This window comes from Callospermophilus lateralis, chromosome 3 (genome assembly GCF_048772815.1).
Source record: "Callospermophilus lateralis isolate mCalLat2 chromosome 3, mCalLat2.hap1, whole genome shotgun sequence".
Taxonomy (NCBI): domain Eukaryota; kingdom Metazoa; phylum Chordata; class Mammalia; order Rodentia; family Sciuridae; genus Callospermophilus; species Callospermophilus lateralis.
This window is the reverse complement of record NC_135307.1, coordinates 88,291,374-88,307,503: the sequence shown is the minus strand read 5'-3', so window position 1 is coordinate 88,307,503 and position 16,130 is coordinate 88,291,374. Positions and strand designations below refer to the sequence as shown.

At 35.7% G+C, this 16,130-nt stretch overlaps 1 protein-coding gene across 12 annotated transcripts in view; it reads right to left on the bottom strand.

The window, feature by feature from the left end:
- The window catches only part of Mga (MAX dimerization protein MGA), a 129,161-nt gene that overhangs the window by 75,957 nt on the left and 37,074 nt on the right, over window positions 1-16,130 (bottom strand). For all 12 annotated transcript variants that reach the window (XM_076850587.2, XM_077109160.1, XM_077109158.1 and 9 more), the window contains exon 2: window positions 9,031-10,137. In XM_076850587.2, coding sequence (XP_076706702.1) covers window positions 9,031-10,070 — 1,040 coding nt within the window. In that variant the 5' untranslated portion in view covers window positions 10,071-10,137. The remainder of the gene's footprint in view (window positions 1-9,030; window positions 10,138-16,130) is intronic.

Here is a 16,130-nt window from a genome sequence, read left to right as displayed (position 1 = left end):
AGCATTCGTGAGGCATTGGGTTCAATCCTCAGCACCACATTAAAAATAAAATATTGTGTTCACCTATAATAAAAAAATAAATATTAAAAAAAATCATCCATCTGTAATTTGTTTTAAATTTTCAATTTAGTAAGTTGGGCACTAATTCAAGAGGGTAAATCAGAGCTGGAAGGGGAACACAATACAGGAGAGATTGAACTCAGGACCTTTCATATACTAAGCAGTTATTCTACCACTGAGCTATACTACCAGTCCAGAGCCTCTTAAAGATACTTGAATAGAGGGATGACAAGAAAAAACATGTTTAAAAACATAAATATGTCAAGGAACCATGGCGCACATCTGGAATTCATATATACTATATCATATAGTACATATCATATAGTACAAGACTGAACAGAAGTGTTAAAAGTGGGAGCAATTTGTTTTGTTTTTTTTTTTTTAAACTAGAAACAGTACTTTTATTTGTAGAGGTCTCGGCTCAAAGTTACAAATACTTACACATCAGGATTGGTAGGAACACCAAATGCAATTTCACAACCACCACTATGTATTTCCTTTTTATCTGACATGACTGGCACAGATCCAAGCATCTGGGAGACTGAGGTAGGAAGATTGTAAGTTCAAGGCCAACCTGGGCAGAAGTAAAATTTTAACAAGATCTTTTCTGGAAATAAAATTCTGGGGGGCGGGGGGAAGCTCAGTGGGGGCTCGGGATGTGGCGCAAGTGGTAGCACTCTCGCCTGGCATGCGTGACGCACTGGGTTCGATCCTCAGTACCACATAAAAGAAAATAAAGATACTGTGTCCACCTAAAACTAAATTTTAAAAAAAAAAGCTCAGTGGTAGGGCACTTGCCTAGCATACATGGGGCCACTCTGGCTCAATCTTCAAAACCACTTAATTAATTTGGTGGCACTATGCAGGAGAGACTGAAGAAAATAATGGCAAGATAATGGCAGTAAATTTAGGAATAAAATAATGGGAATCTGAGTAAGCATGGTTTTAATAAGTAAAATGGTTATAAATCACATACCAGGAAGCAGTAGAAAAATAATAAAATGGAAAAAAGTAACAAAAGATGACTCTCATATTTAAGAAACAACAGTTATAACTAAATAGTAGGGCTATATATAAAATCCACATTGGAATCATTTTGGAAAGCATCTCTATAGAAAAGGTATCTGGAGTTTTAAGAAAGGATGCAATTGAGAATGACAACGTAGGCAGAATAAGATATTAATCTTTGATGCCCAAAGTGATGGCTGAAAAGATAATATTCTGAGGAAACAAAAACTTAGGATAGTAATATCTTAAAAGGATAAAGTATTTTATTGGTCAAATAATTTTACAATATTGACAATGAAAACAAAAACTGGCTGATCTCTTAAATGTGTCACATGTGACTTTTGAGAGAATATAGTTTACTGGTTAGGGGAGACAGATCATAGGAGACAGGAAGAAAGAACTAGGGCTGGAGATATAGTTAAGTACAGGGGCACATGCTTAGCTTGAGAAAGGCCCAGGGTTTGATCCAACACAAGGAAGGAAGGAGCAGAGTAGGGAAAGGAAAAAAAATGAGAAAATTTAGGTAATAAGTGAAAATACTTATGAAAGAATGTTTCCAACAAATAAAAGAACCTGAAGAAAGATCTTGAAGGAGAAAAAAAAAAAAAACCCAAGAAAAATTGTTTGTTTTTCTTATCTAAAAAAAAAAGTGGGCACAGCAGAAAAAAACTTAAACTCCTGGAAAACGCATAATGGAAAAATAGCTTCCCTCTCTGCTTTAGAAGTCTAACTTCTAAAAGGTAAAATATCTTCCCCTAAAAATTACACTAAAATATATATAACATCCATGGATAAAAATATGTCAAACTAAATAACAGGTTGAAGATTTGGGCGGAGGGTGGGGGGATGTACTTCCCTTGAACTCAGAGAATTCACTGAGCCACATCCCCAACCCTATTTGGTATTTTTTATTTAGAGACAAGATCTCACTGAGATACTTAGAGCCTTGATTTTGCTGAGGCTGGCTTTGAACTTGCAATCCTCCAGTCTCAATCTCCCAAACCACTGGGATTACAGGCATGCACCACAATGCCTGGCTAGGTTGAAGCTTTACTCTCAGTCAAAGTAATGAAAAATCAAATGCATGTTTATAAATGGTATTTCTGATATTCCAAAAGTTTATATTAATTCAACACTATTAAGGTTTTGGTTAAAACACACAAATGTAATACCACTCAGTGATTATCCTAGAGTTGAACCATCAGCATACCAAGTAAAACAAGATCTTTACTTTCATAAACCCTATAATGAAGTGGGGAAATAAGAGTACAAACTAGTCAACAAACAAGGTAGTTTCATAGTGATAAATGCTATGAACATGCTAAAAAGCCTAAACATCCAAAGTAGTTAAAGAAAAATAATGAATAGGGGCTGGGGATGTGGCTCAAGTGGTAGCACGCTCGCCTGGCATGCATGCAGCCCGGGTTCGATCCTCAGCACCACATACAAACGGGTATGTTGTGTCTGCCGAAAACTAAAGAATAAATATTGAAAATTCTCTCTCTTTCTCTCTCTCCCTCTCTCTCTTTAAAAAAAAAAAAAAAAAAAAAAGAAAGAAAAAGAAAAATAATGAATAAAAAAAATTGGGCTGGGATTGTGGCTCAGCGGTAGAGTACTCACTTAGCATGCACAGGGCCCTGGGTTCTATCCTCAGCACCACATAAAAATAAATGAATGGAATAAAGGTATTGTGTCCAACTACAACTAAAAATATATTTTTTAAAGAAAAATAATGAATAAAATTAAAATAGACATAAACCTAGATCTAAAAGATTATGCAGTGACACTAAAGGTATCAAAGGCGGGGGGGGGGATATAAAGAGGAAAAGGTCTAAAATGGAAATTCAATTACATGGCTTAGACACAACAAACACTGGAAAGTATGATACAAGACCAAAGCAACAGGGCAAGCAGCCTTTTAGTGTAAAGGAAAGAGGATGTCAAAGAATCCAGAAAAAGAGGGTTCAAGAATACAGAATGCAGGCTGGGGTTGTGGCTCAGTGGTAGAATGCTTGCCTAGCATGCAAGAGGCAGTGGGTTCAATCCTCAGCACCACATTAAAATGAAATAAAGATATTGTGTCCATCTACAACTAAAAAATAAGTATTAAAAAAAGAGAGAGAGAGAGAGAGAGAGAGAGAGAGAGAGAGAACATGTTCTCAGGTATTGCATACCCTCTTAGCATTCCACCTCCAAGAAGTCAAGCCATGGCTTTCTAGATAGAGGACACCCCTGGAGACCTACCCTGGAAAGAAAGATTCTGTCACAGGTCCTGGAGATACTGGGGCACATCCTGTTATTATACTCACAGAGGAGCCCTGGCCTCAAAAATCACTGCAGAGAACTAGGGATATAGCTCAGATGGTAGAGTGCTTGCCTTGCATGCATAAGGCCCTGGGTTCAATCCTCAGCAACACCAAAAAAAAAAAAAAGTAGAGCATGAATTGCAGAAAAATGAAAGCATAATATCTACCTGGGAAACCACTATACAGTGGGGACAGTGTTTTGGACAAAAATGCACAAAAATCAGTAGGCTCACATACTATAGGTGGGAATATAAATGGTTACAAACTTTTCAAATGTGATTTAGCAATTAACCAAAATATTAAATCTGTGTACCCTTTGACCCAAGCAATTCCATTCTTAAGAACTGATCTTTGGGGGCTGGGGTTGTGGCTCAGTGGTAGAGCATTCGGCTCTCACGTGTGGGATCCTGGGTTCCATCCTCAGCAGCCATAAAAATAAATACACAAAATAAAGATTAAAAATAAATAAATAAGTAAATAGAACTGATCTTTGTATCTATAAAAATGTATAAGGACATGTGCATAAGAAATTTTACTGAAGCATATTTATAATGGCTAAAAATATGAAACAGTCTCAACATCCATCCACAGATTAGTGATCAAATCCATTTTACAGGATGTAGCCTTTTTTTTTTTAATATTTTTTAGTTGTAGATGAACATGTGCCAGGTAAGCACTCTACCACTGAGCTACAACACCAGCCCAGAATGTAGCCTCTCCAACAAGGCTGACATATAATGTATACTGTTTCAGACCAAAAAAACAGGAAAACTTATCTTTACAAAACTATTTTCATGTCTAATTTTCACATGTGAATCCTTTTTTTTTTCCTATTAAACCAAAGTGGTTTTCTCTATAATAAAGTCATTCTTACTTATTTCTGATGTGCTTTTAGGAGAAAAATATGTATATCTGAACCTCTACATGGCAGAATGCAATTAACCTAATAAGAAAACATCTGCATAGGTCATACATGGAAAAGCTGAATAATCTGTGAATTCTGAGACTGGAATTATGTAGAATATAAGATCCTAGAGCAATGTGTTTTATTTGGTTTCTGAAACCAGGTGTTCAGTCCTATTTGGTGAATGACTGAATAAAAGAGAGCAAAACCCCAACCTCTCCTGACCCCCATACCAAGGATTGAACTCAGGAGTTCTCAATCACTGAGCCACATCCCCAGTCCTATTTTTTTAATATTTTTTTAGTTGTAGATAGACATGATATCTTTATTTTCTTTATTTTCTTTATTTATTTTTATTTGGTGCCGAGGATTGAATCATTACACCTCACATGTGTTCTACCACTGAGCCAGAACTCCAGCACCCCCACAGTCCTACTTTGTATTTTATTTAGAGTCAGAGTCTCACTGAGTTGCTTAGTTCCTCCTGGTTGCTGAGGCTGGCTCTGAACTCTTGATCCTCTAGTCTCAGTCCTTTGAGCCGCTGGGATTACAGGCGTGTGCCACAGCACCAGGCCACAAATAGAAATCTTAATAGTTTATAAATATATTTTCCACTGGGCACAGAGGCACAAGCCTGTAATTACAACAACTCAGGAAGCTGAGCTAGACTAGAATAGCTAAAAATAAGAAAGATATTACTACATGTAATAAACGAAGATGAGGCAGTAACAGGAACACTCATATATTATTTGAGGAAATGAAAATTGGTATAATTGTTTTGGAAAATTCCGGGGTATGTACTAAAATATGTCCCAGCAATCCTACTCCTAGATAAATAACAAACAGAAATTATTAGTACATATGTCTACAACAAGTTGAGCACAAAAACATTCATGTTAGTTTATTCATAACGGTAAAAAACTAATAATAATCAAAATGTCCATCAACAGAAGAATGACTTTATGTGGATTTTTGAAAGGAGGCAAAAAAAGTATACATCTACAAACTGAATGACCACAATAGCACAAAAGAGCAGGTTTTAAGACTAAAATTTTCAGAAATCAGTTTGAGCTATAGGGCAACACTAAGAAAAATGAAAATTAAGCTAAAGACATTATTAAACTTAAAAAAAAAAAAACTATGAAGAGCATGGTGGGAAATTCTATAGTCCCAACTACTTAGGAGGCAGGAGTGAGAGGATCACTTGGGCCTAGAGAATTCAAAACCAGTCTGGGAAACAGCAATATCCTGTTCCCCCAAAAAAGTAATTAATAATAATAAACTTACATGAAAGCAGAGCTCAAAATCATAATAATACTACAAGAGCACAATACCAGGAAATAAATAATCATCATTTATTAAATGGCTGAATATATTATGAGAAGTCAGTGAAAATGACTAAAAGGATCAAGAGTTAGAAGAATCAGTTGAATAATATGATAAAGACCAAGGAAGAAAAATTAAGAGTAGGAAGAAATGGCTAAATAGCACACTTAGCAAGCAAGCCTGGCTAAAGATGAGTGTGTTTACAAAATCTGACTGGAGGGCTTGGGATGTGGCTTGGTGGTTAAGCGCCCCTAGGTTCAATACCATAAGAGGAGGGGAATCTGATTGATGGCCACTTTGGGACACGCACACACACATACACACACACACACCAAAAAAAAGTGACATTATTAGCTAAAATAAAGATGATGATACAGCAGTCATATTTCAACCAACTAAATAGAAAATGAGAAACTGTGGAAGTAGAACTAATATATATGCATACATTTTTTTAAAAGCCTTAAATAAAAAGTTAATAATTCCTTTTCCTGTAAAGGGGTAAAGAGTATGTATTTTAGGTCTTGTAAGTATCATAGTGTCTGTCACATATTCTTATATACACAGAAAAAACAGGCTATAGGTTAATATAGCCAACTCTTTTTTTTTTTTAATTTTCTCTTAGTTTTTTTTGATATATCTTTAATTTATTTATTTATATGTGGTGCTGAGAATCGAACCCAGTGCCTCACACATGCAAGGCAAGTGTGCTACCACTGAGCCACAGTCCTAGCCCATATAGCCAACTCTTGCCTTAAAATAATTTCTGATCATAAATCAGGCCATTTGGAGACAAAGTTCACATCCAGTTAAATGTCATTTTCACATATGAAGATAATGTTATTTCTTAGAGCATGATGCAAGTTATTTTTTTCCCCTTCAATTATGAAGAGGCTCAGTCATTACTCTGAACTATTCTCTCAATCCATTAGATCAAAAGTTCAACCATACATAATCCCATCCATCAGCTGCTATTTATAACAAAGAAATACACCTGACCCTTTCACCTTATCAGAACTCCTTTACTGGCCTCCAAAGGTACCCATTACTGAGAACTGAAGACAGGGCCTTGCTAGGCAAATGTTCCACCACTGAGCTACTAGAATTCTTTAGTCCCCCAAAAGTTTGTTTTTTTATTTTGGGGGGGATTGTTGTTTGGTTGGTTGGTTGTTTTGGTACTGAGTATTGAACCCAAGAGCACTCAATTACTTAGCATCCCCAGCCCTTTTTTGTATTTCATTTTGAAACAGGTTCTCGCTAAATTGCATAGGGACTCGCTAAGCTGCTGATGCTGACTTTGAACTCCTGCCTCTTGAGCTGCTGGGATTACAGGTATGTGCCACCATATCAGGCCCCCAAAGGAATTTTAATGATTAATTTTCCACCATCCAAGAGCATATTAAACTTTTGGATAATGAGGGTAAAAATATTTTAACTGTGAGTCCGAGATGTAGTAGAGTAGTTGCCTAGCATGAGGAAAACTCCAGCACCACCAAGAAATAAAAATAATAATAGGTGGAGTTGTAGCTCAGTAGTAGAGCACTCACCTCTCAAGCGTGAGGAACTGGGTTCGATCCTAGCACCACATAAAAACAAATAAAGGCATTGAGTCCATATGCAACTAAAAAAAAACATCATCAACAACATCATTACTATAATTGATGATCAATTGTTTAAATTGCTCTGGATAATCAAGATAATTAACTGAGTGGAGAATCAAGTATTAAAGCTGGTATCTGCTAATTCTAACTACAAAGAAAAACATGGTGGAAAGTATATGTTGAAAAAGCAAAAAACCAAACTGCCTACAGATAAGGATGGAGAATCTCATGAGCCTGGGAATTCTACAATCAAAGAACAGTAGCTATTAATAGGATACAAATAAGTAAGAAAGGGAAGGCAAAGGAAAGAAGTGGGCTCAGATTTACTTCTGCTGAATTTGGATTCTAATACTCAAAAGATAGCTCATATCTGTAATTCCAGCTAGTCAGATGGTGGAAGCAGTGGGACCACAAGTTCAAACCCAGCCAGGGAATTTAGCAAAAACCTATCAAAATAAAAAATCTTTTAAAGGGCTGAAGATGTAACTCAGTGGTAAATGAACATGTGTGAGACCATGGGTTCAATCTTCAAAAAAAAATTCAAATATCAAGAAACATTGTTTTTCACAATAGCAAATCAGTCAAGATAGGGAAACAACTGAAGTGTATGATGAAAGATGAAAGAATAAAGAACAAGTGATACAGCTTGAGCATCCGTAATCCAAAACTCCAAAATCTGAAATCCAAAACTTTTGAGCATTAACAGACCCTCAAAGTTCTGGCTTTCAAAGTATTTCAGACATTGAAGCTTTTCAGATTCAGGATGCTCACAGTTAAGTCTGTATAAGTATGCAAAAACCACAAAACTCTAAACCAGAAATACAAACACATACAGACCATACAGATATACTTTCTGTCCCTCCATACTGGTGATTAAACCCAAGGGGCACCCTACCACTAAAATATCCCAAGGGTATTTTTTTTTTTTTTGAGGTGCTAGAGGATCAAACCCAGAGCCTCACACATGGTAGGCATGTTCTCCACCATTGAGCTCTACCATCAGCCCTTTCTTTTTTGAGACAGGGTCTCACTAAACTACTCAGGTTGGCCTCAAACTTCCAATCCTCCTGACTCAGCCTCCAAATTGCTATATACTACAGTGCCCAGACTGCATATGTTTTCAATAGGATATTACTGAGCTTTATTTAAAAAAAAAAAAAAAAGGAAATCCTATCAGTTGTGACAACATAGATGAGCTTATAAGACACTGTAAGTGAAATAAGGAAGATGCAGAGAGACAAACACTGCAAAGTAGCCATCAAAGAATGGTTACCAGGGGTGAGAGGTATTGATCAAAGAGTACAAGGTTCACAGTTATAAGGCATAAAAATTTTTAAAAAGAAACGGTACATCATGCTACCTTAATATATAATAATCTTTAGCTTGGTTTTTCAATTGGGAAATTTATAGATTAGGAAATCCATAGGGCAGCAAATCATAAACAATAGACATAAACAAGTTTACTCTGAACACATTTTGTGCCTCATTTGGATAAATTTCCTTTCAATTATGACTTGGGCTTTTTCTCTTCAATTATTATTAGTTCTCTATATATGTTAATAAGAGAACATTCTAAATATAAACAAAACTCTACTCCAATAAATTATCCAATTTGCCTTCAATTCTAGATCTTGAATCCAACTGAGAAAAATGAACAATCGTATTACAGAATGTAAAACAATTGTAGTCTATTTTACAGTGTCTCACATTTATCAATGTTTAAAAATCAAATCAATGTGTCAAATCAAAAATCTGGCCCTTCTCAACCAACCTTTTATTTCTAAAAATTAAAAAAATAATAATAAATTTTAAAAAACCTATTACCTACCTTTCAGAAATCTCTTGCTTCAATTGAGGAACTTCAAGTGCTGAATCAGTATCCATGAAACCAAAAAAGTCTTGTTTTATATTAAGGGGTGGCTTCTCCACACACTTTATTGATGGATCAAAATCAACTGGCTGTATCTCTGACCCCTCACCTTCTGTGAGACGAACCCGATGACCAGGAGAACTGGGAACACTATTCCCCTCTTGGTCAGAGTTGTTCTTTTGTTTTCCGTCTCTCTGGGGCTTACTATTCAGACCATCATCCCGAAAGCCTTTCGCAAATGGATTGTAATCTATTTTCAATTGGGTAATCTGAATGTTCTGATAAGCTGTTACTGCAAAGAATTCAGTCTGGGGGAAGGTAAAAGTGTGGACACCAGGACCATTTAATTGTATCACTTCTGTAGCCTTTTCTGCGGGTACCAAATGAAGTCTTGGCAGGTATCGATGCATAGAGTGTAAGATGATATGTCCTTCTTGATCCAGTGTATTGTTGGTGAGTTTGAGTTTATAGAAAGAAACTGGTTGATGCATCCAATAATGACCTGTAGAAGGAGATTCTGGATGAATAAAAACCCTCCCCAAAACGTGTGGCTCAGCCTTCCCACTGGGTTCCCACCAACGGCCATTCCACTTGTAACGATGGTTATCCACAGGAGATATATCCATGACAAGAATATACTTTAAATTTGAATCTAAACCTGTTATCCAATATCGACAATAAGGAAACATGCGTCTTCCCTGCTTGGTCAGAATCATCTCTGTGCTTCGATTATGGAACTCATTCCACATACTATTGTTATCGAGTGTGACAGTGATTCTTCCCACAGTACAATCAGCTGGAAGGCAAATCTTCCCTTTAGATTTTCCTGGTGATGACACCTTACTAGCCAAAGCACAGGCATCTCGATTAGTAACCAAAATTCCTTGGTCAGTTTTGCCATTTCCTGGCTGTTTTAGGATGACAAAGAAGGTAGGTGCTGTTCCTGCCACTGTCCCACCATCTTGATTAGCCAATATAATCTGCTGTTTCTCCTCCATGATTCCAGTGGGAAACTCAGTAGTATGATAACTGTAGTTATCACACAATCACAATGGCCTTTCCATCCTAAAAACAAGCAAAAAACCAAACAAACCTTTAATTAAGTTAATATTTATTGTATGAATACAATGATTATGTCATCCTCAAAATATTCCTAAATTCCTCTAAGACACTGCTTAATATTCCTAAATTCCTCTAAGACACTGTTTATACCCTTCTTGTCATCACTACAAGGATATTCATTCCAGAATATCTAATCGTTCTAATCGTTTTTTTAGTTCACTTCAATCTAGTAAAATTAACAATATTCCAGCCCTATAGAAATTCACCATAAATCCTGAAAGCGCACAAAAACACAGAAGTATATTCATTTTAGGAAAACTACAAAAAAACATACAAATTTAAGGAGATAGATTTTAAAATGATCCCAACATTTCATAAATTAATTTGCCAAAATATAGCTTTATATAGCAAGTTCTTTTGGAATGAGTTAAAAAAAAAAAAAAAAGCAAATCTACATGCCACCGTATATACAACTCAGTGGTAGAGTGCTAGCCTAACAAGCTTGAAGCTCTGGGTTCAATCCCCAAGGGCACTGATGTGAATTCACACATAAGTAAAGAGCTGTTAATTTATTAACATTTACATTTAAAGATGCTATGACAAATTACGGGCTCTACTGGAAAAAAATAGGATAGGTCTAATATTTAATTTTTTAACACCCCTCACCCTCGCCCACTGGGCACTTTACTGCTGAGCTATATCCCTACTTTTTTTATTTTTTTATTTGCGTGTGCGCACATGTGTGTTTGTACGCACCAGGGATGGAACCCAGGGACTCTTAACTGCTGAGCCACATCCCAATCCCTTTTTATTTATTTTTCGACAGGTTTTCACTAAGTTGCTCAGGCTGGCTTTGAACTTGCAATCCTCCTGCTTTGGCCTCCTGAGCTGCTGGGATTACAGGCGCACACCACTGCACCCAGCAATTTTTTAATTCTTAAAGAATTCCTGACAAAGTCTTTTTATTAAAACACAAAACAAAAAACCAGCCGATAAGACAAAAATACTTTTTGACAAATTCAACATTACACAAATTTTTAAACCTGACCTTCCCCCCAAAAAAATATGAGCAAAATCAAAAAGCAACTGAGTAACTAGCAAAAAGTATTTGCAACTTACATCATAAGTAACTCATTCCCATTATAGAAAACCAGTTACTTTAGAAATGACAAATAATTAAGAAAAAGGGCCAAAAATAAGAAAAGCAAGGAACTATTAAAAAATAATTTCAAAATAAGAGAAATACAAATTAAAACCATGCTTAAAAGTACAATGCATACATTCTATGACACAGTAGTTCTACCATAACTTTATCCTAAATATATATATTTGTGATAATCAATGATATATACAAGACTGTCCCTTGCATTTCCATTTATAACAGTAACAGACCAAGATGAGGGTCACCTGTTAATAGAAATTGATTAAACAATAGAGTAGAATTCTATGCACCATAAAAGAATGTATAAACTTTATCCACAAAATTTAGTAAGAATAAAGTGTTCAAAAGAGTTGTAGATTATGCTAGACAATTGGTGGGAGCAATATTGAGGAATGAACCCAGGAATGCTCTATCACTGTTATATCCCCTATCCCCAGTCCTTTTTTTCATACAGTGTCTCACTACGTTGCTGAGACACTATAGTGTCTCCTAAATTGCTGAGACCACCCTTAAATTTCTGATCCTCCAGCCTCAGCCTCCCAAGTAGCTGAGATTTCAGGCATGTGCCACCATACTAGCTAATCATTCTAGACTTCTTTAAAATTCTTTTCCAAGCCAAAGGAAAAAAAAAATATATATATATATATATATATATATATATATATATATATATATAGCTTGAGATAGATTTTCTCTGGGAAGACAGAAAAGCAACTGGAAAACTGGGTGGCTTGGTAAATATATACCCTTTGATACTTTCTAAATTCTTTGCATTTTGAAGATACAACCTATTCAAAAATTAAAGTTAAAACTGCCAGTTAATTCTTCAAGATTGTTATAAAGAAAACAGGTCATGTATATTCTGTAATTCCATTTATATGAAAAATCCACAATAGGTAAATCCATATAAAGACAAAGTAGCTTGGCGGTTGGTTGCTGGTATAGGGGAGAGATAACTAGTACTAAATGCTAATTGGTATAGGATTTCTTTTTGGTGCATACTTTTAAATGATGACTTTTATGCTAAGCGACTTATATCTCAAAAAGTTAAAAAGCCAGATGCGGTGGCTCACACCTGTAATCCTAGAAACTCAGGAGGTTAAGGCAGGAGTACTACAAATGCAAGACCAACCTCAGCAACTCAGCAAGGCTTAGTGAAACGCTATCTCAAAATACAAACGCAAAAAGGGCTGAGGATATGGCTCAGTGGCTTATTAACCCTGGGTTCATTCCTCAGTTCATTCTTAGTTCATTTCTCAGGTGGGGAAAAAAAAGTTAAAAAGAAATCTCAGGTTGTTAAATATAATTGAACTGGTATCCTAAATCAAAGCTACCACTTCTAATTAGCTTGTACAAAGAGAAAACAATACTCATATGAGTGGGCCAGAAATTTTAATTTTAAAAAAATCTAGTCATAATTGGTCTTCTTCATTTAAGTCTAATTTTACCTTTCATCAGCACTACTGACAAACAGTAAAAGTGTCTGATCTGAATTTTCAATCTTTTTACGGGATTGGCCAAACAGGGGTGGAAAATGGAGCCTCCAATACTTAAAATATTTATTAACCTAAGGATAACAGGACATTTTAAAATTGAAAACTTCAAAACGTTGGATACTGTGTCCTCTGTCATGATTAAAATAAAAATAAACCTATTCCCATAGTAAAAGCATTAGTATCCAAGAAGGGGAGAGGGTTGTCTCTTGGTGCTGGAAATGGAATTGAACTTTGTGCATGCTAGGGAAGCAATCTACCACTAAAGCTATACCCTCAGGCCCTGGAGTTTATTCTTAAGATGTAGGTAAAATTTAGTGTGATTCTTCTAAAAAAAGACAACAGAGCCGGGAATGATGGCACACATCTGTTAATTCCAGCAACTTCAGAGGCTGAGGCAGGAGGATCACAAGTTCAAAGCCAACCTCTGCAAATTAGCGAGGCCCTAAACAACTTGGTAAGACTGTCTCAAAATAAAAATAAAAATAAAAATAAAAAGGGCTGGGGATGTAGCTCAATGGTTAAGCATCCCTAGATTCAATCTCCAGTAACAAAAAAACAAACAAAAAAAAAGACACCTCAGGCTTTTACCTATGAACTTGACAGGTTTCCTAAAACTAATATGCTAAGGCAATACCTATCAGAGGTCAGCAAAACAAAATTAAACAGATGTGGAAGTCACAAATAAGATGACCTTGTAAAATAATAAATCTAAGAAAACTCACCAAAAGTTACACAGAGTAAATGAGCATGTAATGTTTCAATTATACACTCTTACAATGGTGTATAATTCACACAATGCAAACTTCTAACCTTGTATTTATTTATCCATAAAGCACAAGGTTTTGTTACAAAGTACTATTTTGTCAGAAATATGGAAAACATTCTTAAGTGCATTTAAATATGACTAAGAAGGCAAAGATCAATTTTTTAGTTATCCCAAACCTATAAAATAGATGAATAGATTTAGAATTTCTTAAACATTATCTTCTATAATATTAAATCTTTGTTTTTAGATCATTATAGGTAAAGCCAGGACAGAGATGTTTTAAGCAATACTTTAAAATCACTATCTATTAAACATTAATCTACAAAATGTCAAAGAGCCAAATGACAGAAAATTACACACTGTACTTGAAATAAATTTTATACTATATAATACATGAATCTAGTTTTTCCTGTTGCCTCAACAACAACAAAATTAAGGGCAAAAAATCAGATTGCTCTACTCTAACTTGGTACATAGGCAGCAAAGTAAAAAATAATAATTTTTAAAAAGATAAAAATAAGCCAGGGAGACAGGAGGAGTTAGAACTTTCAGACCTGCAATTTGTATAAGGTCTTTTTTTAAAAAAAGCTAAATCAATCAAGTTATACCATCAGTTACTCAAAATGCATAAAATCAGGGGCTGGGGATATAGTTCAGTGGTAGAGCATTTTCCTAAAATGCAGGAAGCCATGGGTTCAATTCCCAGTATAATGCAAAAAAAAAAAATATATATATATATATATATATATAAAATCGAAGACCTGATTTAGGACCAAAACCTCTCTCTACTTTAAGCTATAATGGCTCCGTTTAAAAACATGGAATTGAATTCTTATTCCACACCAATTTAGCACATATTTCATTCACCATGGGCACGTGCCTATATTTGGGGCTACTGCACTGGACTTTTTTAACCAAAGGGTAATCGAATTCAGGGTATTGAGTTGTTTCAAACACATAAAGAAACAATTGCAAAAAAAAAAAATCAAAGCACTTTGGAAGTGCTGGGCTACTCAGGAAGAAATCTCTTTACAGCAAGATTCTAAAACTACTGTATTTAGCTCTCTAAAACCTTTAATAAAGACCAGATTTAGTATATATACATCCCTTTATGTTCAAAATATTCTTCAGTTCAGTAAAGCACTTGCCTATAATGCATGAGGTCCAAGCTTCAATCCCCAATTAAAAAAAAAAAAAAAAGGAAAAGAAAAAGCAAAAAGAAAACTTCAGTGCAACTTTTCAACATCAAGCATTTATCTAGATATAACCACTATAAACAGCAAAATAAAGAGGATTGGATTGTGGTAGCATTCTCCTGTAATCCCAGCTACTCAGAAAGCTGAGGACAGGAGGATGGAGAGTTTGAGGCCAGCCTGGGCAATTTAGCAAAACTGTCTCAAACTAAAAAAGAGGGCTGGGGATGTGGCTCAAGCGGTAGCGCACTCGCCTGGCATGCATGCGGCCCGGGTTCCATTCTCAGCACCACATACAAACAAGGATGTTGTGTCCACCGATAACTAAAAAATAAATATTAAAATTCTCTCTCTCTCTCTCTTTAAAAAAAATAAATAAGTAAAAAATAAAAAGAGCTGGGAAAGTAGCTCAGTGGTAGAGCACTCCTAGGTTCAATACCCCATACTTGAGGTGGGAGAGGGGCCAAGAAGGTAAATTTAGTTGTGAAATGAAAAATATTCTAATGACCTGAAAGCCACATCAGAATACATACACACAATCTTTCAAAGCATAATTGTTTTAAAGTAATGTGGCAAGTTTCATAAATTGTTATAATTCAGAGTCCCTACTCTAAATGTCTTTTCACCAGTGACCTCTGAGAAATCATTAACTACTAATGACCCTCATACAACCCACAAAATATGCTACTTCAATGATTTACAAACTGGTCATCATGGTGGCAGACTCCTGTAATCACTCCTGTATCTCAACTACCTGGGAAATTGAGGGAAGAGGATGGCAAATACCAGGCCAGCCTGAGCAACTTAATGAGGCCCAATTTGTTTTTTTTTTTAAGGCTTTTTTTTTTTTTTTTGGGGGGGGGGGTAGGTAGTTTAGTGGTAGAACTCTCCTGAGTTCAATTCCCAATAGCACACACACACAAAATTTTTTTTCCATGTGCCGAAATTTTTTTTAAATACACAAAAATTCCACATCACAACTGGGGATGTAGCTCAGTGACATAGCACCTAGTATTGGGGCGGGGGGCTTATCCATTTAAATCAATATTTTTTTTTCTCTTGATATCAGGGAGTGTATTAGGGGCACTCAGCCACTGAGCCCCATCCCCAGCCCTATTTTGTATTTTATTTGGAGACAGGGTCTCACTGAGTTGCTTAGCACCTTGCCATTGGTGATGGCTGGTTTTGAACTCACAATCCTTGTCTCAGCCTCCCTAGCTACTGGGATTACAGACCGCCCAGCTAATACTACTACTTTTAAAACACAAATATATTCAAATCATGGTCAACACATTCTCAAAGTTTCCTGAATTGCTAAACAGAACCACAACCTTCACAAGATAAATGCTGTACTGTAGAATAAGCACTATGAGGAAATA